The 21257-nt window shown below is 39.4% G+C and overlaps 2 protein-coding genes across 24 annotated transcripts in view; one reads left to right on the top strand and one right to left on the bottom strand.

Annotated features, from left to right (window-relative positions):
• Nucleotides 1-21257, bottom strand: part of PPHLN1 (periphilin 1) — a 213014-nt gene that overhangs the window by 122795 nt on the left and 68962 nt on the right. For 9 of the 23 annotated variants that reach the window (XM_032173743.2, XM_058426513.1, XM_032173739.2 and 6 more), the window contains exon 1: nt 1430-1514. The exons of 12 other annotated variants lie outside the window; for them this stretch is intronic. The gene's annotated coding sequence lies outside the window, so the exon portion shown is untranslated. Of the gene's footprint in view, nt 1-1429; nt 1564-21257 lie in introns of those variants that run through there. 2 more of the 23 variants (XM_058426510.1, XM_058426514.1) reach the window with 1 other exon arrangement.
• Nucleotides 1564-15454, top strand: ZCRB1 (zinc finger CCHC-type and RNA binding motif containing 1). The gene is made up of 8 exons (XM_032173749.2): nt 1564-1735; nt 4131-4216; nt 5794-5822; nt 10328-10439; nt 10773-10880; nt 14240-14352; nt 14461-14536; nt 15023-15454. The coding sequence occupies exons 2-8, from the start codon at nt 4133-4135 to the stop codon at nt 15152-15154; spliced, it is 654 nt and encodes a 217-aa protein (XP_032029640.1). The 5' UTR covers nt 1564-1735; nt 4131-4132; the 3' UTR covers nt 15155-15454.

Genomic DNA, 21257 nt, shown 5'->3' with positions numbered 1-21257 from the left:
GATAAATGCCGTGAGGGAAGCGCAGGGCAGCTAAGAGTACATAGCAAAAATACCTAACTCTATGGAAGTTAGGGAATACCCAAGTAAAGTGACAGCTAAACTCAGATCTTTAATAGAAGTTATCCAGAAAAAGGTAGGAGGGAACAGGGAGCTCAAATGTCCCAGAGAGAGAAAAGAGCCTTTGTGAAGATACTCAAGGAAGAAAGTATTCTGAGGAATTGAAATCAGTTCAACATGGCTACAGCCATGCCCAAACTTTAAATGCAGGGTCAGAGAAAGGGCTCAACTGAAATGGCTGGCAGGAAAATCTACGTGTTATCAATAGTTAAGGTTAGGAGACGAAGGAGAATTTCAGTAAAGAAGTTGAATATATAAAATAGTTTAAGCAGGAAATAGAGGTTTCAGAAAGCAGGGGTGTTGAGGGGTTAAATGGGGAAGAAACGAAGAAGCAGTGATAGCCTAAGTCGAAAGAAAGCACAAAGCAGCATGGAAATGAGACTATAGCACAGAAGACCACAGAAGCTTACATCTTGGGCGGTAACCAAGGATAACAGAGATGTAAAGCATGGTAGGTTTGGCTGGCCACAAATATGCCAAGAGAATTAGTGCCAGCGTCCCCTGTCGGCCACGGAGACATTCAGCCCTCTCAAAATTCAGCTGCGCCCTGGATGGATTGCACTTCTGTCTCTATAGAAGACATCGGCTTCACTCTGGATTGACTGTGCAGGCTCCAGGAGAGGCTCTGGGTTCCAGGCTGCTGGAACGCAGGCTACCAGGGAGTGGTTAGAGGCCTGGTCTGTATGTGCTGGTGGGTAGAAGTATAAATTACCTTGCATTATGTTCTGATTTTTCTGTAGGAATGGTGGGCATGTTATGGCCTCTTAGAGAAAAAGCAGTGCGTAGCCATTATAGATTTACAGGAAGAGAAAAGGTGACAAGAAGTTCAACATTTGTCCATACCCATACTAAAGATGAGTCATTCTGTGAATCCAACTCTCCCCAAGTTGTCCTTGTCTCCCCAACTAGACTGAGATCTCCACCAGAAAAAAACAAAAAACAAAAAAACAAAAAAAACCAGATCTGTTTATTTTGGAGTTCCCAAAGTGCCTAATAGCTGGGTACGGCGAACACCTTCAGTAAAATTACCGACTTCCTGACTTCTCTCGGGTCACTGAAGTTACCTAGCTCAGTCTTCTTCTTGCATATTAAGGCGCTACAGAGAAGCGAACCCATTTCTTAGACTCAATACTTCCCTTTATTCCAAACTCCACTGCGTCTCTCCACCCTCAACCGCATGGGCAGAATTGTTGCACAATTCAAAGGCAGGAGAATCCAGGACCCGACACAGAAATCTCCCGCCCACTCCCCCCGCGTTTAGCAGCCCGCACATTCTCTGCATCCATCTCTGGGAAAGGTAAAAAGCGCTCACCGACTCTGGCCCTCCGGGAGACCCCGTAAACGTAGTCGTCCGCTCGCCGCCGTTATCCCAGGTAGGCACTTCCGGCGCGCGCAATGACGTTAGCGAAGCGCTCGCATCTGGGCCGGCCTTCGGGGCCCGGATCTCAAACAGCCGGGAAGAGGCACTGTGACTGCTACCATCTGCTCTCCGCGCCTGACCCCTCCCAGGACTCGTGATGCCAACGCCGCTGCGAGCGGCTACGAAGAGTCGGGGTTGAGCCCCAGCTGAGCCGAGGGCTCGCACTCTTCTGGTCTCCCAGGCCCAACCCACCTGAAGGTAAACGCCTCTTCAGCTGCGGCCTTCTCTCCTGCGGGGCCTCCTGCCCAAACTTGGCTGCCAAAACGCTCTGCCCCTCTCTCCCGCCACCCTTTTTATTCCAGGACCTTAACCTCTGCCTGCCTTCGCGGCTCTCAGCAGAACGTGTAACGCATAGTTTCAAATGAGAAACTTTTAAAAAGCGACGTATCTATGTTGAGTTCTTGAAGTTTTCTGAATAATTCCCCCATAACACCAAACATGAGGCAGTTTTCTCATTCCTTAACGAATTGGCATGCCATAGAGTCAATATTTTTCCATTTGTGATGGTTCATCTTCCCATCTCAAATACACACCACACGCTCTTTTTAAATCAGAAATTTGAATTTGGTTGAGCCTGATATTTTCACGGTAATTTGCTGGATATTTTCACGGTAATTTGCTGAGTTTGTAAGATAAGATGTGAAAATTACTGATTACATTTGTAAACTTTATGTACATGTACACACATACATACAGGTCTGTCTCTTCAAGGCACCAAGCCTATTTATATAATGTATCACTTCATAATTTGGCAATAATAAGCAAAATTAGCGTTCCGAAAGAAGTTTATATTGTCGATACATAAAGCTTAAATTTCCTCCTTAACATCATACTAAATGGGGAGAAGAAAATTTTCCTCTTAACACACCACTCCAGAGAAAAAAAATATTAAGACAAGCAAAAAAGATACCCAGCCATAGTACAGGCATGCACAGCATAACAACTTTTTGGTTAACAACAAACCACATATACCACAGTGGTCTCCTGAGAGTATAATACATTGTACCATATTTTTAGTGTACGTTTTCTGTGTTTAGCTACGTAAATATTTACCATTGTGTTTCATTAAGCATAGCATGACTGTGTATTAGCAAAAATCAGTGGCTAAGGTTCTGTCGGAGTCCCCAGGCTCTTTCTGACCTGGGTGAGCAAGGTGTAGGTATTGTACATATACAATGCATATTCATTAGAGCATTTTTGTGCTCATAGTCTGAGTGGAAGTTAGGAGTAGCCTCAGGGTTTTTCCTTCATCTATTTAAAACCTGTCTCCATACCCATACAGTCTGGCACTGAAAGTGTTGGTGTAAAGAATACTTGAAAGAAGAAGAACCAAAAAAGAATTTTTAAAAAAATTTTATTATTATTATACTTTAAGTTTTAGGGTACATGTGCACAATGTGCAGGTTTGTTACATATGTATACATGTGCCATGTTGGTGTGCTGCATCCATTAACTCGTAATTTAGCATTAGGTGTATCTCCTAATGCTATCCCTCCCCCCCTTCCCCCGCCCCAAACAGTCCCTGGAGTGTGATGTTCCCCTTCCTCTGTCCATGTGTTCTCATTGTTCAGTTCCCACTTATGAATGAGAACGTGCAGTGTTTGGTTTTTTGTCCTTGTGATAGTTTGCTGAGAATGATGGTTTCCAGTTATCCATGTCCCTATAAAGGACATGAACTCATCATTTTTTATGGCTGCATAGTATTCCATGGCATATATGTGCCACATTTTCTTAATCTGGTCTATCGTTGTTGGACATTTGGCTTGGTTCCAAGTCTTTGCTATTGTGAATAGTGCCGCAATAAACATACGTGTGCATGTGTCTTTATAGCAGCATGATTTATAATCCTTTGGGTATATACCCAGTAATAAGATGGCCGGGTCAAATGGTATTTCTAGTTCTAGATCCCTGAGGAATCGCCACACTGACTTCCACAATGGTTGAACTAGTTTACAGTCCTACTGTAAAAGTGTTCCTATTTCTCCACATCCTGTCCAGCACCTGTTGTTTCCTGACTTTTTAAAAGAATTTTTTTAAGTGGTGACTGGGAAAAAGGAATTCCTTAATTCAGCCTGCTGGAGTCATTGTTCCTAACTTCCTAAAATGTAAGGAAGGTGTACAAATCTGGCATAATTAAATTGGTGATTGTTAATACTTTATTGGTTTTTGTTCTTTGTTTTTTGTTTTTTTTCCAAATAATACCCAGACTGGTCTGATGTATTGGTTTTATTTGGAATTAAGAATACCTGGTTTAGGCCATGTGTGGTGGTTCATGCCTGTAATCCCAACACTTTGGGAGGCTGAGGCAGGTGGATCACTTGAGGTCAGGAGTTCAAGACCAGCCTGACCAACATGGCGAAACACCATCTCTACTAAAAATACAAAATTAGCTGGGCATGGTGGTGGAGGCCTGTAATCCCAGCTACTCGGGAGGCTGAGGCAGGATAATTGCTTGAACCTGGGAAGCAGAGGTTGCAGTAAGCCAAGATTGTGCCATTGCACCCCAGCCTGGGCAACAAGAGCGAAACTCTATCTCAAAAAAAAAAGAATCCTGGTTTAGATTGATTGCTGATAAGTTTATTTTCACTTTTAGAAATGAGTGGTGGATTGGCTCCAAGTAAGAGCACAGTGTATGTATCCAACTTGCCTTTTTCCCTGACAAACAATGACTTGTACCGGGTAAGTAAATCTTATCGAGTGACTGCTATTTGAGATACAGATAACCTTAAGCAAATAGTTCTCCCTGGCAAATTCTTTTTTTCTTTTCTTTTCTTTTTTTTTTTGAGACAGTCTAATTCTGTCACTGAGGCTCGAGGCTGTAGTCCAGTGGCACTATCATGGCTCACTGCAGCCTCCCCGCCCCCTCAGGTGATCCTCCCACCTCATCCTCCTGAGTAGCTGGGAATACAGGTGTGCGCCACCATGCCTCTACAAGCTACCTGGGAGACTGCGGTTGGAAGATTACTTGAGCCTAGGAGGTCGAGGCGACAGTGAGCCAAGGTCACACCACTGCACTCCAGCCTGGGTGACAGAATGAGACCCTGTCTCAAAAAAAAAAAAAGAAAAAGAAAAAAAAAGAAGCTGTGTTTATTGAACACTTAAGTCAAATTATGTGTTAGATACTAAGGAGATGCTAAGATGTTAGGCACTAAGGAGAAAAAATAAAACAGGAAAGGTGGGCTATTGAATGTTAAGTTGGGAATGGTGGTGAAATTTTACATAGGGCAGTCAGAAATGCCATTATTGAGAAAGTGACTTTTGAATAAAGACCTGAAACGAGTAAGAGGCACCTGTGCAAATTCTAGAGGACAAGCATTTCAGGAAAAGAGGGGTAATCTTAGGTAAGCCCACTCGAGGTGCCTTACAGGACCTATTTACATCATGGTAAGGACTCTGGCATTCACTCTGAGTGAAACAAGAGGCTATTAGTAAGTATTATATAGAAAACTGTACTGGCCTTCAGAACCCAGTGTTGCTAACACTGCAATCCAGTTATTTTACATTCCAGCATTATACAGCTTAATCATAGAATGAAAAAATTCATTATTATTTGTTGCATATACTAACACATTCTAAAAGACTTTTTATATAATAGGAACTCTTAGTATATGGGTAATGAGCTGGAACTCCAGAAATAAATGAGATTGCATAGGATAAAGTAAAGTAACAGAAGAGAGAGCCAAGTATAAAGTTCCACCAGCATGTTAATGGTGGGCAGAGGAAGAAGACTGATAGAAATGGATTTTTCATTATAAAAGCTTATTTTATGAGGTTTTGTTTTGTTTTTTAAATAAAGCAGTCTAAGAATCTGTGTTCTCAAACAGGGATTGCTTAATAGGAATAACAAGGTAGAGGTGAGGGTAGAATTGGAAAAGTGCTACTCCATAACATTGACATTTGAAGCATAGGTGTAGCTGGCACTATGATGGAGTTGATAGTTGCCATGAGTATACCTCAGGAACACAGCAGCTGTCCAGTGTGTATGCCTTAGATCTACCACATGTGTAGAGTGAGTGTTTTTCTCTGTATTTACTCCATTGTCAAATTTAGAAACAGGCAGATACATGTTACTCCAACAACAGTAAGAATATTATTCTAATAACCAAAAAAATTTTTTTTCTGGGGCCTGCCTTATAGACTGAAGGCTGAAATTGTTCCTAAACTATAACAAAGAATTTGGTCAATGTCTGCAACCTAAAAATTTGATGTTTTGTGGATTTTAAAATAAATTGTAAATATGTGGTCTTTTGTTTCAGATATTTTCCAAGTATGGCAAAGTTGTAAAGTAAGTATTCACATTAAATTTTGTAACTTCATTTAAAAGTTTATCTGAATTTGCTTCTCCATTTTTTTAATGACAGTAGATTTTTAAAAATAAAACATGCTTGATATAATAAAGAAAATAATACTATTAACATTTTTATGACAATTTTAGTTGGTTTTCCATGTACATAAACATGTAGACAATTTTTCTTAAAGACTATTCCATACATACAATTTTATTTTCTTTTTTAATTTGACATATCATAAATGTCTTTCCATGTGCCGTAAAGATACATCCTCATAGCTAATGGTAAACAAATATTTTGGTTACTAGGAAGTGTGTTATCAAGTATACTATAAGTAACCTACTTTCAAATAAATAGGTGGGTTTTTTTTAAATAAATAGTGTAAAACCAAATATTTCAGTGCATCCGACTTGCAGGATGCTATGAGACTGATAAATAGAAAACATATCTTCCTTCAGAAAAAGCTTGGAGATCATTGGAAAGACTAGAAACATGCAAAAATGGTAATGGATGATAATGGGGCTGAGGGTTAGGAACAATAAAAAGAACTTGAACTTCTCGTATTTCACTGTTTTAAATCAAGCAACTATATTATGGGGCAAAAAAGTAAAAGGATACTGTCATCCTAACTTTCTTACAACCAATATAGATTCTGATATAAATTTAAAATCCCAAGAATTTCCAGCATATTTATCTTGGCTAATTTCTTCTAGTGTTCCATAAATGGATATTAAACAGTTGAAGCTCGTTTGCATCTTAAAATTACTAACTTCTTTTACAATTACTTTGCTATTAAAAAATCATTATCAAAAATGCTTCTGTGTAAATTTTTGGGTGTTTAGATTTTAAAAAGTCATCGTCATCAGTCCAAACACTGGTAATGATGATGGTATGTAATACTTAAATGAGCACATATATATGCCAGGCATTGTTCTAATCTCTTTATGTGTATTATTTAATTCTCACAACTACCTTTTAAGGTAGGTACTATTATCATCTCAGTATTATAAATGATGAAACTGAAGCACACAGTAAACCTAAGGTCATCTTGCTAGCTAGTAGTGGAGAAAATATTTGAATCCAACAGTGAGATTTCAGAGCCCACTCCCTTTTGCCTTTTTTTTTTTCCACTTTGTCAGAATCTCTGAATGGATCTCCATATAAATATATAGTCCTAAACCATGAAACTGCAATGGAGTTAAAGGCACAAGAGTTACAAGCACCTAGAAACAGGGAAAACTTTATCTAGTCTAGAGAGCCAGGGAAGGCTTACCTAGGTCAGTATTTTTTGAGTGGAAACCTAAAGGATGAGTAAGAGTTAAGTAGGCAAAAATAAGGGAGGAATATTTCAGGTAGAGGGAATAGCTTGTGCAAAGGCCCTGTGGCAAGAGAAAATAAAGTGAGATCAAGAAATAGAAAGAAGGCCAATGTGACTGGAGATGAGTGAGTACGGGGGAGAAAGCACAAGATGGCTCCAGAGATGGAAGCAGGTTCCTCATCTTCTTGGTCAGGTTACAAAGGTATTTGGTTTTCATTCTAAGAATATCAGGAATCATTTAAGAATTTTAAGTGAGGGGTGACATGATTTAAATTTTTTAAAGTTTATTCTGGCTTAATGTAGAAATTAGATTGGAGGGGAACAAAAGCAAATGCAGCTGGGTGCAGTGGCTCACACCTGTAATCCCAGCACTTTGGGAAGCCGATGTGGGAGGATCACTCGAAAGGTCACGAGTTCAAGACCAGCCTGGCCAACATGGCGAAACCCCATCTCTACAAAAAATACAAAAAGTAGCCGGCCATGGTGGTACACACCTGTAATCCCAGCTACTTGGGAGGCGAGGCATGAGAATCACTTGGACCCAGGAGGTGGATGGAGGTGGAGGTTGCAGTGAACCAAGATCACGCCACTGCACTGCAGCCTGGGCAGAGCAAGACTCCATCGCAAAAAAAAGAAAAAAAGCAAATGCAGTGAGACCAGTCTGAATCTAAAACTGTAGCCCAGGGGAGAAATGTGTACTAAAATAGTACAGGTGGAGATATAGAGACTGGTCAGATTTGAGAGGTGGTCAGACTTCAGAGATCATTATAAAATAAAATGGGTAATACTTGGTGATGTGTATAGGAAGCAAAGTGGGTACTATTTAGTAATATGCTTACTTTGTATATAAGGACTTTGTGAACAAGAAGGAGGTGTTATGGATGACATTCAGGTTTTCCAAAATAGTGTATGCTTCATATTATGGGCTTAAATAAGTACATCATATACCTTGTATTAGGAAATGGTGCTATTATCTACCTCTTTTCCCTTGCCAGAAACATGGGAGTCACAGTAGATTTGACCTTTTAAATCTCTGGTGTAATTTTTTTTTTCTGTTACCACAGAAGGTATCTCTATCAAAGTATTGTATGATAGTTGGTTTGTTGGTCTGTCTCCACCACCAAACTGTAAGCTCTCTCCTGAGGGTAAAAACTTCTGTTAGTGCTTAGCACATGGGCTTGAGGCTAACAGAGTGACTGAGTGACCGAATGAATGAACACATACAATGTACTCTTTTAGAAAAAACTACTTTTCCCATTTTTTTGGTCTGTCTTTCCCATTGAATATAAAGTTATATGTATCAATCAACATATTGAGCTGGGTACATATGGATTACACAGACAGCCTTAAAGGAGTTTACATTAAAATAGATGAGATGAGGCATTGTTTATGAATAACACAATTCAGCAGAGACTAGCATAACGGAGGAGAAATTACATCCAGCTGAAGCTGTTAGAAACTGACACGTTGACCTGAACCCCAAAAGAATGAGGAAAATTTTAATGGGCAGTGATTCAGAGGTGAAAGAAGATGGAAGCTGTATGAACAAAGGCACAAATTTGGGGAAATACAGGCCATGCTACTGGAGCATTGAGTGGTTTCTTTTGGGTAGACTTCATAGTGTGTGCGTGGGAAGAAGGAACAGTGAAAGATGAAGGAGATGGGAGCCAAATCATCAAGGATACTGACTGTGGGACAAAGAATAGGCAACTTACAGAACCAAAGATTTTTGAACAAAGGAATGGTGTGATTTTATTTATTCCTTAAGTAGAAGACTACTTAAGGATATGAGAAAATTATAAGAGAAAAAATTATCATAAAGGAACCAGTAAGAATAGACTATTAAAACAGTAATGCCCCTATGGACAAGAAAAAAGCAGTGGAATCGAAGAGGCAACAGATGAGAGATCATTAATTGAGGATGATATAGAAAGCCAATACTTCTTTTGAAATAGTACTTTAAAAAAAAAGATTTATAACTTTCACAAACATTACAAAAAATTCCAAAACATAAAGCAACTACCTTATTCAATATTTCTGTCAAATTTGTGATTTTTCCAACTCCAGCATTCCCTCTACATTCACCAGTCATCCCTTGGCATTCTGCTGTAAGCAAGAGCCTTCCCTCCCATCTCCACTTATTTATTGGTCTATTATCAGTAAGAATTATAAATTCCTATCTTCTCTGTGGCTTATAATTTATTACTGAAGTGAATTATTTTGATGCTCAAATTGTCCTTGATTTGGCCAGTGGGAGCTCCTTCCAGCTGGCTGCTGTATTCTTGACCCCATCATTCATTCATTCATTCCTCCCTCCCTCTCTCTCACTCACTCACCCTTGCACTCTCTTACTTTCTGGCATAAGATGTTCCAAGCTCCTCTTGTACCTGCCCTGCTCTAGCCTTGGAATCCGCTATTTCTCTAAAGAGCCCTGTTGAACATTGTTTTTAAACTATGTTAAATGACATAGGGTGGGCAAGGGCCTCCATGACTAGGGATGTGGATGGGGCAGGAGAAAGAGCAGGCTCTGTGCTCTCATAACTCTCTTTGTCACTCAGGTACACTCTGGTGGGTGGTACGGCTAAAAACCACAGAACTGGAGATTCTTTTTCCCTAAAGATCAGGGTCTCACTGTGTTGCCCAGGCTGTTCTCAAACTCCTATGCTCAAGCATCCTCCTGCCTCCGCCTCCCAAGTAGCTGGAACTACAGGTGCGCACCACCACACCCAGCTCTGGAGGTTTTTTTCTTTCTTATTTTTCTGAAGATTCTTTAAAAGAATATTAAGAATATACTTTGATTCTAACACTTAGAAAAATAAGTAAATCATTTTACTTTTTGTGTAAAGTATACCTTTATTTTGTTTTGTTCTGCAAGGTGAGGGAGTTAGCATGGAAGAGGGATTGTGGTTACTCTTCAAGATTTCATTGTCTCTGTAATCTCTTTACTTCACCCTTCAATCTCTGATTAACTCCTAATCATAGTTGTGCTCACTTCTGTTGAATCAGTATCACCCTTTCCCATTTCCATTCTTGATATCCCTTGACTTTGAAGAGATAGCTGATTTTTCAAATGTATTATTTTATCTTATAAATTTTTAGCCCTTTTTAAAATGAATTTTGCAAGTATTAATATCTGTTTTATTTATTGCTGCCTCATTTTTAACTCTTTGTTTATGCTTTAAGGGTTACCATAATGAAAGATAAAGATACCAGGAAGAGTAAAGGGGTTGCATTTATTTTATTTTTGGATAAAGACTCTGCACAAAACTGTACCAGGGCAATAAACAACAAACAGGTAAGCTATTCATCTCCATCAAGGTTTTTAGCCCCAAAGCCTTTATGCTCATCCAGGCCAAAAATGTGGGGATATAGTGGATCATCAGGTCTAGCAGATATCAGTAGATTCTTAAGATATCTAACTTATAGAAAGAAAAGAGGTCAAACTACTGGGTTCTCAAAACATTGGTGGAATCTCAGGAATAAGAATACTACAGAATAGAATTTATCACACCTAAGTGACAATTGCTAAAAAATCCAAAATAAACTGGAATTGAAGATTTGAGAAAATTGATTAAATAATTAATTTTAGGTTTCAGTGAAATACATTCTACATTTTTCTCTTGTTTAGTTATTTGGTAGAGTGATAAAAGCAAGCATTGCTATTGACAATGGAAGAGCAGCTGAGTTCATCCGAAGGCGAAACTACTTTGATAAATCTAAGTGTTATGAATGTGGGGTAAGTAAACCTAAAACTTAATGGAACTTTCCATAGTTTAAGATACTTTTCACATCAGTCTTTTATCTTTGCTCACCGAAACTTCTGACGGCTAAACCAGATTATGAAAAATGCTTTATTTTTTAATATTTATTTTTTTGAGATAGGGTTTTCCTCTGTCACCCAGTGCAGTGATGCAGTCACTACTCACTGCAGCCTCCACCTCCCGGGCCCAAGTGATCCTCCCACCAGTGTCCGAGTAGCTGGGACCACAGGCATGCACCATCACACCCTGCTTAATTTTTTAATTTTTTGGTAGAGACAGGGTCTTCCTATGTTGCCCAGGCCAATCTCAAACTCCTGGGCTCAAGCAGTCATCCCACCTCAGCCTCCCAAAGTGCTAGAGTTACAGGTGTTAGCCACTGTGTCTGGCCTAGTTGTTAGGGTCTCTAAACTCATCAAAGTAAATTCAATTGAAATGCTATGTATAAAGATAACCTGAGTTGGGTAATACAAAGTGGTATTTTCTCTAGTTCCTAAATCTTTGAAAATCACTAGTTTTAAAAGTATTAGACTGATTACTTATGTCACTGTCTTGCAAGATTTTCGTAACTCATAAATTTTTGTTAATAGGATATTGCCTGTTTCTTTAACAGTTTTTAAGTGTCACAGTTCAATAGCAACATTATCATGTGAACTTATCGTCTATGGGATATTGTGTTTTGAAGTTTTTTATTTTTTCCTATTAGTATTGCTAGTGTTTTGTAACTGAACTATCCCCACATTTTCTTCTTTGGTTCCTTCATGATCTGTCATTATCCATTTAAAGTTTTGGTGATAAAGAGAGAGAGACAGCCATAGAAAAAATTTTGTATAAGGTCTGTATTGGTACCAAGAGAATTTTAGTCTGGTTCTCACGGGTGTAAGTTTTTAAAATGACCATAAAAATACTTAAGAAACAGGCCAGGCACAGTGGCTCACGCCTGTAATCCTAGCACTTTGGGAAGCTGAGGTGGGCGGATCACTTGAGATCTGGAGTTCGGAAGCAGACTGACCAACATAGTGAAACCCAGTTTCTACTAAAAATACAAAAAAAATTAGCCAGGCATGGTGGCAGGTGCCTGTAATCCCAGCTACTTGGGAGGCTGAGGCAGGAGAATCACTTGAACCCAGGAGGCGGAGGTTGCAGAGAGCTGAGATCACTCCACTGCACTCCAGCCTGGGCAATAGAGCGAGACTCTGTCTCAAAAATAAAAATAAATATAAAATAAAATACTTAAAAAACAGAGTCTAGAGGTAGTAATGGGGAAGTGGGGAGAGAGTCACTGAAAGATACCGTCCTGGCTACAAAATCACATGGAAGATGCAAGGAAATGGCTTGAGGTCCTCTACCCCACTGTCACTCCCCATACCCCCGACAAAAAAGATAACTAAATAAACAGGCTGATGGATGGATGGATGAATAGAAAGAGTGAGCAAGCAGTCTCTTGGATACATACTGATTCTGTCAATTCCTATGATTCTAAAACCTCTTAAGTAAACACTTTAGAAACTTTTCCAAAGTTCTGAGTTTTGTAAAAGAAAGAAAGGGAGGGAGGGAGGGAAGGTAGTTATATTCAGATTAGTATATATCTTCATATTCACAGTAAATATTAAATTATCTGAGAAATCCTAGATGAATCTGTTAATCGGTTCCTTTGGTTTATGGATCCATAGAGTTGTTACATTTTTATATTTAATTTCCCTCCCTCCAAAAAAAACTTTTTTATATTTACCTAGCCTGGTTTTTCTCAAGTTATTTCATTAAATCCTTTTTTAGTATGGGATATGTTAATTTTTTTTGCTATAATATTATTCCAAAACACAGTTTCAGATATGCTTCTCTATTTTCTCAGCAGTTCATTAACAGTAACCTCTTTAAGTTGGGCCATGTCCTAGGTATACAAAGTGCACAGTCTGTCTGCTCTGTCAGATATACTGGAAAAGCATGATTATTGTTCCCTTCTATTGTGCTAACCTTGGCCCAGTCCCCACACCCTACCCTGACATAACCTCTTAAATGGAATTGTAGTGAGCTGATGTCCAGATTATAGTTGAGCTCTTATGTTTTACAAGTCAATGTTCTAGCTAAGTAGGAATAATAGCCTAGTCCAGCGTTGTCAAATGAGAATATAATGCAAGTCACGTATGTTACTAAGTCTTCAGAAATCCAATGTGTATTTTACCTTTACAGTACATATCAATTCAGACAAGTTCTCAGTAGCCACATTGGCTGGCTAGTGGCTACCGTAATTGGATAGTGCAAGTGTAGTCAGGATATGAAAGGGAAAAAACGAAAGTAATTCATAGGAAAAGTGAGGAAGAAATTTTCCATTTGTTTTTTGAGACAGGATCTTGCTCTGTTGCCTAGGCTGGAGTGCAGTGGACAATCTCGGCTCACTGCAGTCTCTGCCTCCTGAGTTTGATCAATTCTTGTGCCTCAGTCTCCTGAGTAGCTGGGATTACAGGCATGTACCACCACGCCCAGCTAATTTTTGTATATTTAGTAGAGACAGGGTTTCACCATGTTGGCCAGGCTGGTCTTGAACTCACTTCCTAAGGTGAGTTCCACCTGCCTCAGCCTCCCAAAGTGCTGGGATTACAGGCTTGAGCCACCATGCCCAGCCCAACAGAGTATTAAGCAACATCTTGGAAATTAACAGGAATAGTTTTATCCTCGTTTTATCAATAACTTAAGATGTTTACATTTAGGGTAAATGATCCATTTAAATTTTGAATTTTTTTTTTTTTTGAGACGGAGTTTTGCCCCTGTCACCCAGGCTGGAGTACAACAGCACGATCTCAGCTCACTGCAACCTCCATCTTCTGGGTTTAAGCAATTCTCCTACCTCAGCCTCCTGAGTAGCTGGGACTACAGGTGTGTGCCACTACACCCACCTAATTTTTTTTTTTTTTTTTTTTTTTTTCTTAGTAGAGACGGGATTTCACCATTTTGGCTAGTCTGGTCTCGAACTCCAGACCTCAGGTGATCCACCCACCTTGGCTTCCCAAAGTGCTAGGATTACAGGCGTGAGCCACTGCGCCCGACCGAACTGTTTTATATCTTGAATTTTGAGATTTAAATATTTGAAAGAAGACTACTACTTCTACTCTTAGTAAAACTACTAAATAGTCCTAAATGTTAAAATAACTGAGAGTTATAATATCACCTTCTAAATATTAAAGTACTGAGTTTTATCATTAATGTCTTCTGTATAGTCTCAGTATGGGAATAGTCCTTTTTAAATTTGAAAAATTTTTAGTAGTAAGGTACCACGCAAGTTTTTATAAATAACAACAAATATGGTATTTTTCCTTTCCTTTTTAATGGGAAACAAAAGGAAAGTGGACACTTAAGTTATGCCTGTCCGAAAAATATGCTTGGAGAACGTGAGCCTCCAAAGAAGAAAGAAAAAAAGAAAAAAAAGAAAGCTCCTGAACCAGAAGAAGAAATGTATGTATATTATTCTTACTAAATACATTATCATGTTGCTTTTGTCTTTTGGTTAGTTGCTTTTGACTATTGGTTGGTTACATTCCAATTTATTTTTCTTTATTTAAGTGAGGAAGTAGAAGAAAGTGAAGATGAAGGTGAGGATCCTGCTCTTGACAGCCTCAGTCAGGCCATAGCATTCCAGGTATTAAATTGTTCTTTTAAAAGGCATCATACAATAGTTGACTTGGTTTATAGCCCTTGCTTGCTTCATTGATCACCTCATGGCAACCTCTGTTTTTCCCCCTAACCTCCTAAGCCTTAGGAGACAAGCTGTTTCTCTGAGGCACTTAGCCAGTGTGAATGAAAAGTTCCCATTGGTTCTTCCTAGATTTTAAGGGCCCCACAACACTTACTATCTTAATCTTTTTTCATTAAAGAAATGAGCAGAACCATTTGCTCAAAGTGAATATAGCCCAACAGAAAAGATTTTTTTTAGAACTTGCCTAGGATAATTTTGTGTAAGGTTTTGAGATGAGACAGAACTCAGGGGAAGGGAGCAGATCTTACTGTCTGCATGGACTGGGAGGGTGGGAAGTAATGGCATTTGTGGTATGTTTTTGCCATGTTTTGAATTAATGAACCATAAATAATATTAAACAGGTTATTGGTTTTGTTTTTTGAATCACAGCAAGCCAAAATTGAAGAAGAGCAAAAAAAATGGAAACCCAGTTCAGGAGGCCCCTCAACATCAGATGATTCAAGACGCCCAAGGATAAAGAAAAGCACATATTTCAGTGATGAGGAAGAACTTAGTGATTAAAATCTTGCCCTAGCACAGTAATAAAAATCAAGATTTGTTAGTAACAATCTTGAAGAGCTAATTTTAATAAAAATAAGAAAAGTTAATACTATCATGTTAATACTATTATTGTCATCCCAAGAAAAAAGATATTTTAAAAATTTATTTGAAAAGATCATTATAAGGGCTTTATTCATACCTGATTTGTTTACATGAGGACTTCTGAAATTAATCCTTAAAACAAACTTCCTGAAACCGAAAAGTTGATTGATTTATTGTTGCTTATGTTAATAAACTTTTCAAGAGAATTTTGTCTTTAAATATGGGTGTTTTGTCATCATATTTCTTGTAGCTTTATCCTAATCTGGATAGATTGTAAATACCTATAAAATAAATTGTAAATACCTATAAAATATAAAGTAACATAGCTCTAGAAGGCTTAAAATCAAACACAGGTGTTATTTGTCTGCCCTACCCATAGCACCAAATTCCATTCCCTAGAAGAAACTACTCACATGTGCACATATATTTCAGTCACTTAATAAAAGGATAAAGGAGAATTACTCAATCTCTTATACTTCTCCTACCTTCCTCAATCTTCCCAATGTGGCTGTGTTAAAAATTTGGGGGAATCCATACATATTTTTTTTAATAACCAAGTAAACACTTTTCACTTCTGAGCCAAGGAGTATGCTATGATTACGTTTTTCCTAGAGTTAATAATTGTCTATTTTTTTCCATGTATTGTCTTTGTATTTATGACTAAATCTTCCCATTCTGTCTGCAGGTGGTTATATGGGAATGGGATTAGAGAGCCTTTAATTTTCTACTTTGTATATTTCTATATTGTTTAACTTTGTAAGAATGCCCATTTATTTTTTAACTAGTAAAAGCAATAAAAATAAGTTAATACTATTATAGTAATATTATTAGTCATCCCGAGAAAAAATATATTAAAAAGATATTTGAAAAGTTCATTATAAAAGCTTTATTTTTGTTTCCACTTTGAAAACTACAAAGTGTTAACCACCCACCAGTAAAGAATCTTCCAGATTGCAACAAGACAGAATGATTGAATGCAGTACTCAACCATCTGTTTGGCCATTAGTCAAATACCACAACAGTTTTGGTTGTTATTTTTTTTTAATTTTTATTTATTTATTTATTTTTGAAATGAAGTCTCACTCTGTCGCCCAGGCTGGAGTACAGTGGTGCGATCTCAGCTCATTGCAACCTCCACCTCCCTGGTTCAGACCATTTTCCTGCCTCAGCCTCCTAAGTAACTGGGATAACAGGCACATGCCACAACACCCAGCTAATTTTTGTATTTTTTTAGTAGAGTTGGGGGTTTCACCACGTTGGTCAGGCTAGTCTCAAACTCCTGACCTTGTGATCCACCCGCCTCGGCCTCCCAAAGTGCTGGGATTACAGGCATGAACCACCGTGCCCGGCCTACAGTTTTAAAGCAAATAAAAAAATTGGGAAAAGATTTGCCACAAATATATACAAGTTTCTATGAATACCTGAAAACAGACTCTAGTAGGAAATAAATTAGTGACAAATAGAATACTTAGAAGATAAAATAGGCCAGGTGCAGTGGTTCATACCTGTAATCCCAATACATTGGGAGGCCAAGACAGGAGTAGTGTTCGAGGCCAGGAGTTTGAGCCCAGCCTGGGGAACATAAGGAGACTGTCTTTACAAAAAATAACATTAGCCACTCGCACCTGTTGTGCTAGCTACTCGGGAGGCTGAGGCGGGACAGCCTGGGAAACAGCATGATTCTGTCTTTTAAAAAAAAATAAAAAGAAAAGTTTATCATTACTTATTAAGGAAATCTGTTACAACCAGTGATACATCAATTTTTACCTAATTAGGAAAAAAACACTTCAGTGTTGGTGAGGATGACATTAAAAGCACTTGTGGTATTATATATGTGCCCTGGATCAATTCTGAAGGGTAATTTAACAATATCAAATGTTAAGTAAGTATGTTCTATTTTTTTGTTGTTTTTTTTTTTTTTTTTGAGACGGAGTCTTGCTCTGTCACCCAGGCTGGAGTGCAGTGGCACGATCTCGGCTCACTGCAAGCTCCGCCTGCTGGGTTCACGCCATTCTCCTGCCTCAGCCTCTCCGAGTAGCTGGGACTACAGGCGCCCGCCACCATGCCCGGCCAATTTTTTTGTATTTTTTTTTTTTTTTTTTTTTTTAGCAGAGACGGGGTTTCACCGTGGTCTCGATCTCCTGACCTCGTGATCCGCCCGCCTCGGCCTCCCAAAGTGCTGGGATTACAAGCGTGAGCCACCATGCCCGGCCAAGTATGTTCTATTTTTTGAACTAGAAATTACATTCTATTTTATCCCAGGGTTCTAATCAGAAATGCAGGTATTTATGTACAAACATATATTATTTAAAATTCAAAAGAAATAATTGTCGGCTGGGCACGGTGGCTCACATCTGTAATCCCAGCACTTTGGGAGGCCAGGGCAGGTGGATCACTTGAGGCCAGGAGTTCGAGACCAGCCTGGCCAACATGGTGAAACCCCATCTGTACTAAAAATGCAAAAATTAGCCAGCCATGGTGACACACGCCTGTAATTCCAGCTACTCAGGAGACTGAGGCACAAGAATCGCTGGAACCAGGGAGGCAGAGGCTGCAGTGAGCCCAGATCGCACCACTGCACTCCAGCCCTGGATGACAGAGTGAGACTGTCTCAAAAAAAGACAAAAAGAAAAAGAATTGTCAACAGCAAACTAAAGCATGATGCATTCGCAATAATCGATTATTAGGAAGCATTAAAATGTTTCAAAGAATTTTTAATTTTATGAGAAAACATTCCAGATATAATGTCAAGTGTAAAACACTTGCTATATATGGATACATATCTGCATTTGGAAGGGGGAAATGCTCACTGCTAAAGTAGCAATGCAGAGTGGTTAAGAGTGTGCTCTTTTTTTGACAGATACACTTAGGTTCCTATGGCCATATTGCCACTTAAAGCTGCTGATCATAGGCAATTTACTTAACCTGGGTTACATGAAAACTAAGAAAGTTAAAGCAACACAGAAAGACAAATATTGTATGATACCACTTACATGAGGCACCTGGAATAGGCAACATGAAATTCATAGAGACAGAAAATAGAGGTTACCAGGGTCTGAAGGGAGGTAGAAATAGGGGGTAGTTATTTAATGCATACAGTTTCTGTTTCAGTTGATGAAAAGTTCTGGAAATGGCTAGTGGTGATGGTTGCTCAATACTGTGAATGTACCTAACGGCACTAAGTTGTACACATAAAAATGGGTAAAATGGGCCGGGCGCAGTGGCTCATGCCTGTAATCCTAGCAGTTTGGGATCCTGAGGCGGGCAGACTGCCTGAGCTCAGGAGTTCGAGACCAGCCTGACCAACAGGGTGAAACCCTGTCTCTACTAAAATAGAAAAAAAATAGCCGAGTGTGGCAGTGTGTGCCTGTAGTACCAACTACTCGGGAGGCTGAGGCAGAAGAATTGCTTGAACCTGGGAGATGGAGGTTACAGTGAGCCAAGATCATGCCACCACACTCCAGCCTGGGCGACAAAGCAAGACTCTGTCCCAAAAAAAAAAAAAAGGTAAATTTTATGTGATGTATATTTTATCACACACAAAAAAAACATATGCCTCAAGTGACAGGACTGCATAGAAAAAATGTGCAAACATAACTAAAAATTTTTTGTACAGTGTAATTAGGCCAACAAGCCCTCCCCACAGCCCACCAAGTCATGCTGAACCATCACACCTGCAAGCCCCTTCCCTGTGGTCTATGTCCAGAATAAGATTAAGATAGGTTTCCCACCTCAGGCAAGGGATTGGAGGGGACTTCCCCAGGAGAAAATACATACAGGTTGAGATATTAGCCCTAAAGAAAATGTTCAGTAATAAAGACCTCCAAGTTGATATGCCCAAGGCAGTGCTAGTGAAATATGTTCTGCTCAGCTTTTCAGTGCTTCACATTCAAATATGAACAGACACACAAGCATCAACAAACATTTGAGGAAAGCCTCTAATACAACAGAAACCCAAAGAAGCATACCACAAAAGAGAGCTTTAAGAACAATTCTGGCTTTGAAAATCTATCTATCCCCTACGGTTTCAGAGAAAGAGATTGTGAACCTGTGATGAACTTGGTAGTTTTTTTTTTTTTTTTTTTTTTTGAGATGGAGTCTCACTCTGTCACCAGGCTGGAGTGCAGTGACACAATCTTGGCTCACTGCAACCTCTGCCTCCCAGGTTCAAGCGATTCTCCTGCCTCAGCCTCCTGAGTAGCTGCGACTACAGGCGTGCACCACCACACCCGGCTGATTTTTGTGTTTTTAGTAGAGATGGGGTTTCACCATGTTGGCCAGGATGGTCTCGATCTCCTTACCTCATGATCTGCCCGCTTGGCCTCCCAAAGTGCTGAGATTACAGGCATGAGCCACTGCGCCAGGCCTTTTTTTTTTTTTTTTTTAGACAGAGTTTCACTCTTGTTGCCCAGGCTGCAGTGCAATGGCATGATCTCAGCTCACTGCAACCTCCACCTCCGGGTTCAAGCAATTCTCCTGCCTCAGCCTCCCATGTAGCTGGGATTACAGGTGTGTGCCATCATGCCCGGCTAATTTTCTATTTTTTTAGTAGAGATGGGGTTTCACCATGTTGGTCAGGCTGGTTTCGAACTCCTGATCTCAATTGATCCACCTGGCTCGGCCTCCCAAAGTGCTGGGATTACAGGCATGAGCCACTGCACCCGGCCAACTTGGTAGTTTCTAGTAAGTACTTGTCTAGCAGAGAATGCCCTTCTTGCTGGATATGACTAATGGTTGTTTGGGGTTTTTTTTTTCCCTTCTGCAGTTATTTATTTACTCATTTGCTTTTTTGACGAGATGCCTTATTCTGAAATTGTCAATTACAGTTTTCAGATTATCATGAAATTCAATTATGCCCACATATGACACTTATAAATTTTGCATGTTAATTTATTCCTTTGTTTTATATGCTAAAGGTGTGTGTTTATATCTGCCAGGTGTGGTGGCATGCACCTGTAGTCCCAGCTCCTGGAGAGGCTAAGGTGGGAGGTTCCCTTGAGCCCAGGAATTTAAGTACAACTGGGCAACAGAGTAAAACCCTATCTCTAAAAAACAAATAAAATCGAATTTAAATAATATTTTTGGCCTGGTGTAGTGGCTCATGCCTGTAATCCCAGCACTTTGGGAGGCCAAGGCAAAAGGATCTCTTGAAGCCAGCAGTTCAAGACCAGCCTAGGCAACAAAGTGAGACCCTGACTTTATAAAAATAAAAAATAACCGTTTTTAATTTAAAAATTAAAAACTATGTTTTAAATGCTTAAATATTAAAACCTTGATTACCATACCTAGAAAAGTATTTGAAAGCTTTACATAGAATATGCCATAGATCAGTAACTTAGGTTCAATCATGGAGGGCTGGAAACGTAATTTTTAAAGTGGGGAGGAAACTGTTGGATCATATAACTAAGTCATTAAGCTTCAGAAATGGATGAAAGAGATAAAAATGTAATTAGAAATCTATTTTTCTTTGTCTTACCACTGCTTTCCTCTGTACTTCCTTTCTCAACAAGCTTTCTTCATATGGTGGTAGATGACCACCAGTATTTCTAAGGGTAGGAATCCCAACAAAGAAAACCCCTTTCCCAGTGGTCCCAGCAAAAGTTCCAAGAAAGCCCTGATTGGCTAGGTCTCTGTCACAGTCCCCATTCCTGGAAATAAGGAGGAGAGTCAGTCCCACCCCGACTACATAGAGCGAAAGTGTTCCTATGCAACGCGGGATCTATTTTCAGTTTGGAATCAATGTGGAAATTACCCTGTCAAAAGAATCTTAAGCTTAAAAACCTCCTTTCAACATTTCCAAGGGCAGAATACTGAGACGGCTGTGCAGAACACACAAAGAAAATAAAGATTCAGGCTGGGCGCAGTGGCTCACGCCTGTCATCTCAACACTTTGGGAGACTGAGGCAGGTGGATCACCAGAGGTCAGGAGTTTGAGACCAGTCTGACCAACATAGTGAAACACCATCTTTCCTAAAAATACAAAATTAGCTGGGTGTGGTGTCGCATGCCTGTAATCTTAGCT

Source organism: Hylobates moloch, unplaced genomic scaffold (assembly GCF_009828535.3).
Source record: "Hylobates moloch isolate HMO894 unplaced genomic scaffold, HMol_V3 SCAFFOLD_13, whole genome shotgun sequence".
Lineage (NCBI taxonomy): Eukaryota > Metazoa > Chordata > Mammalia > Primates > Hylobatidae > Hylobates > Hylobates moloch.
This window is presented reverse-complemented; position numbering and strand designations above follow the sequence as displayed.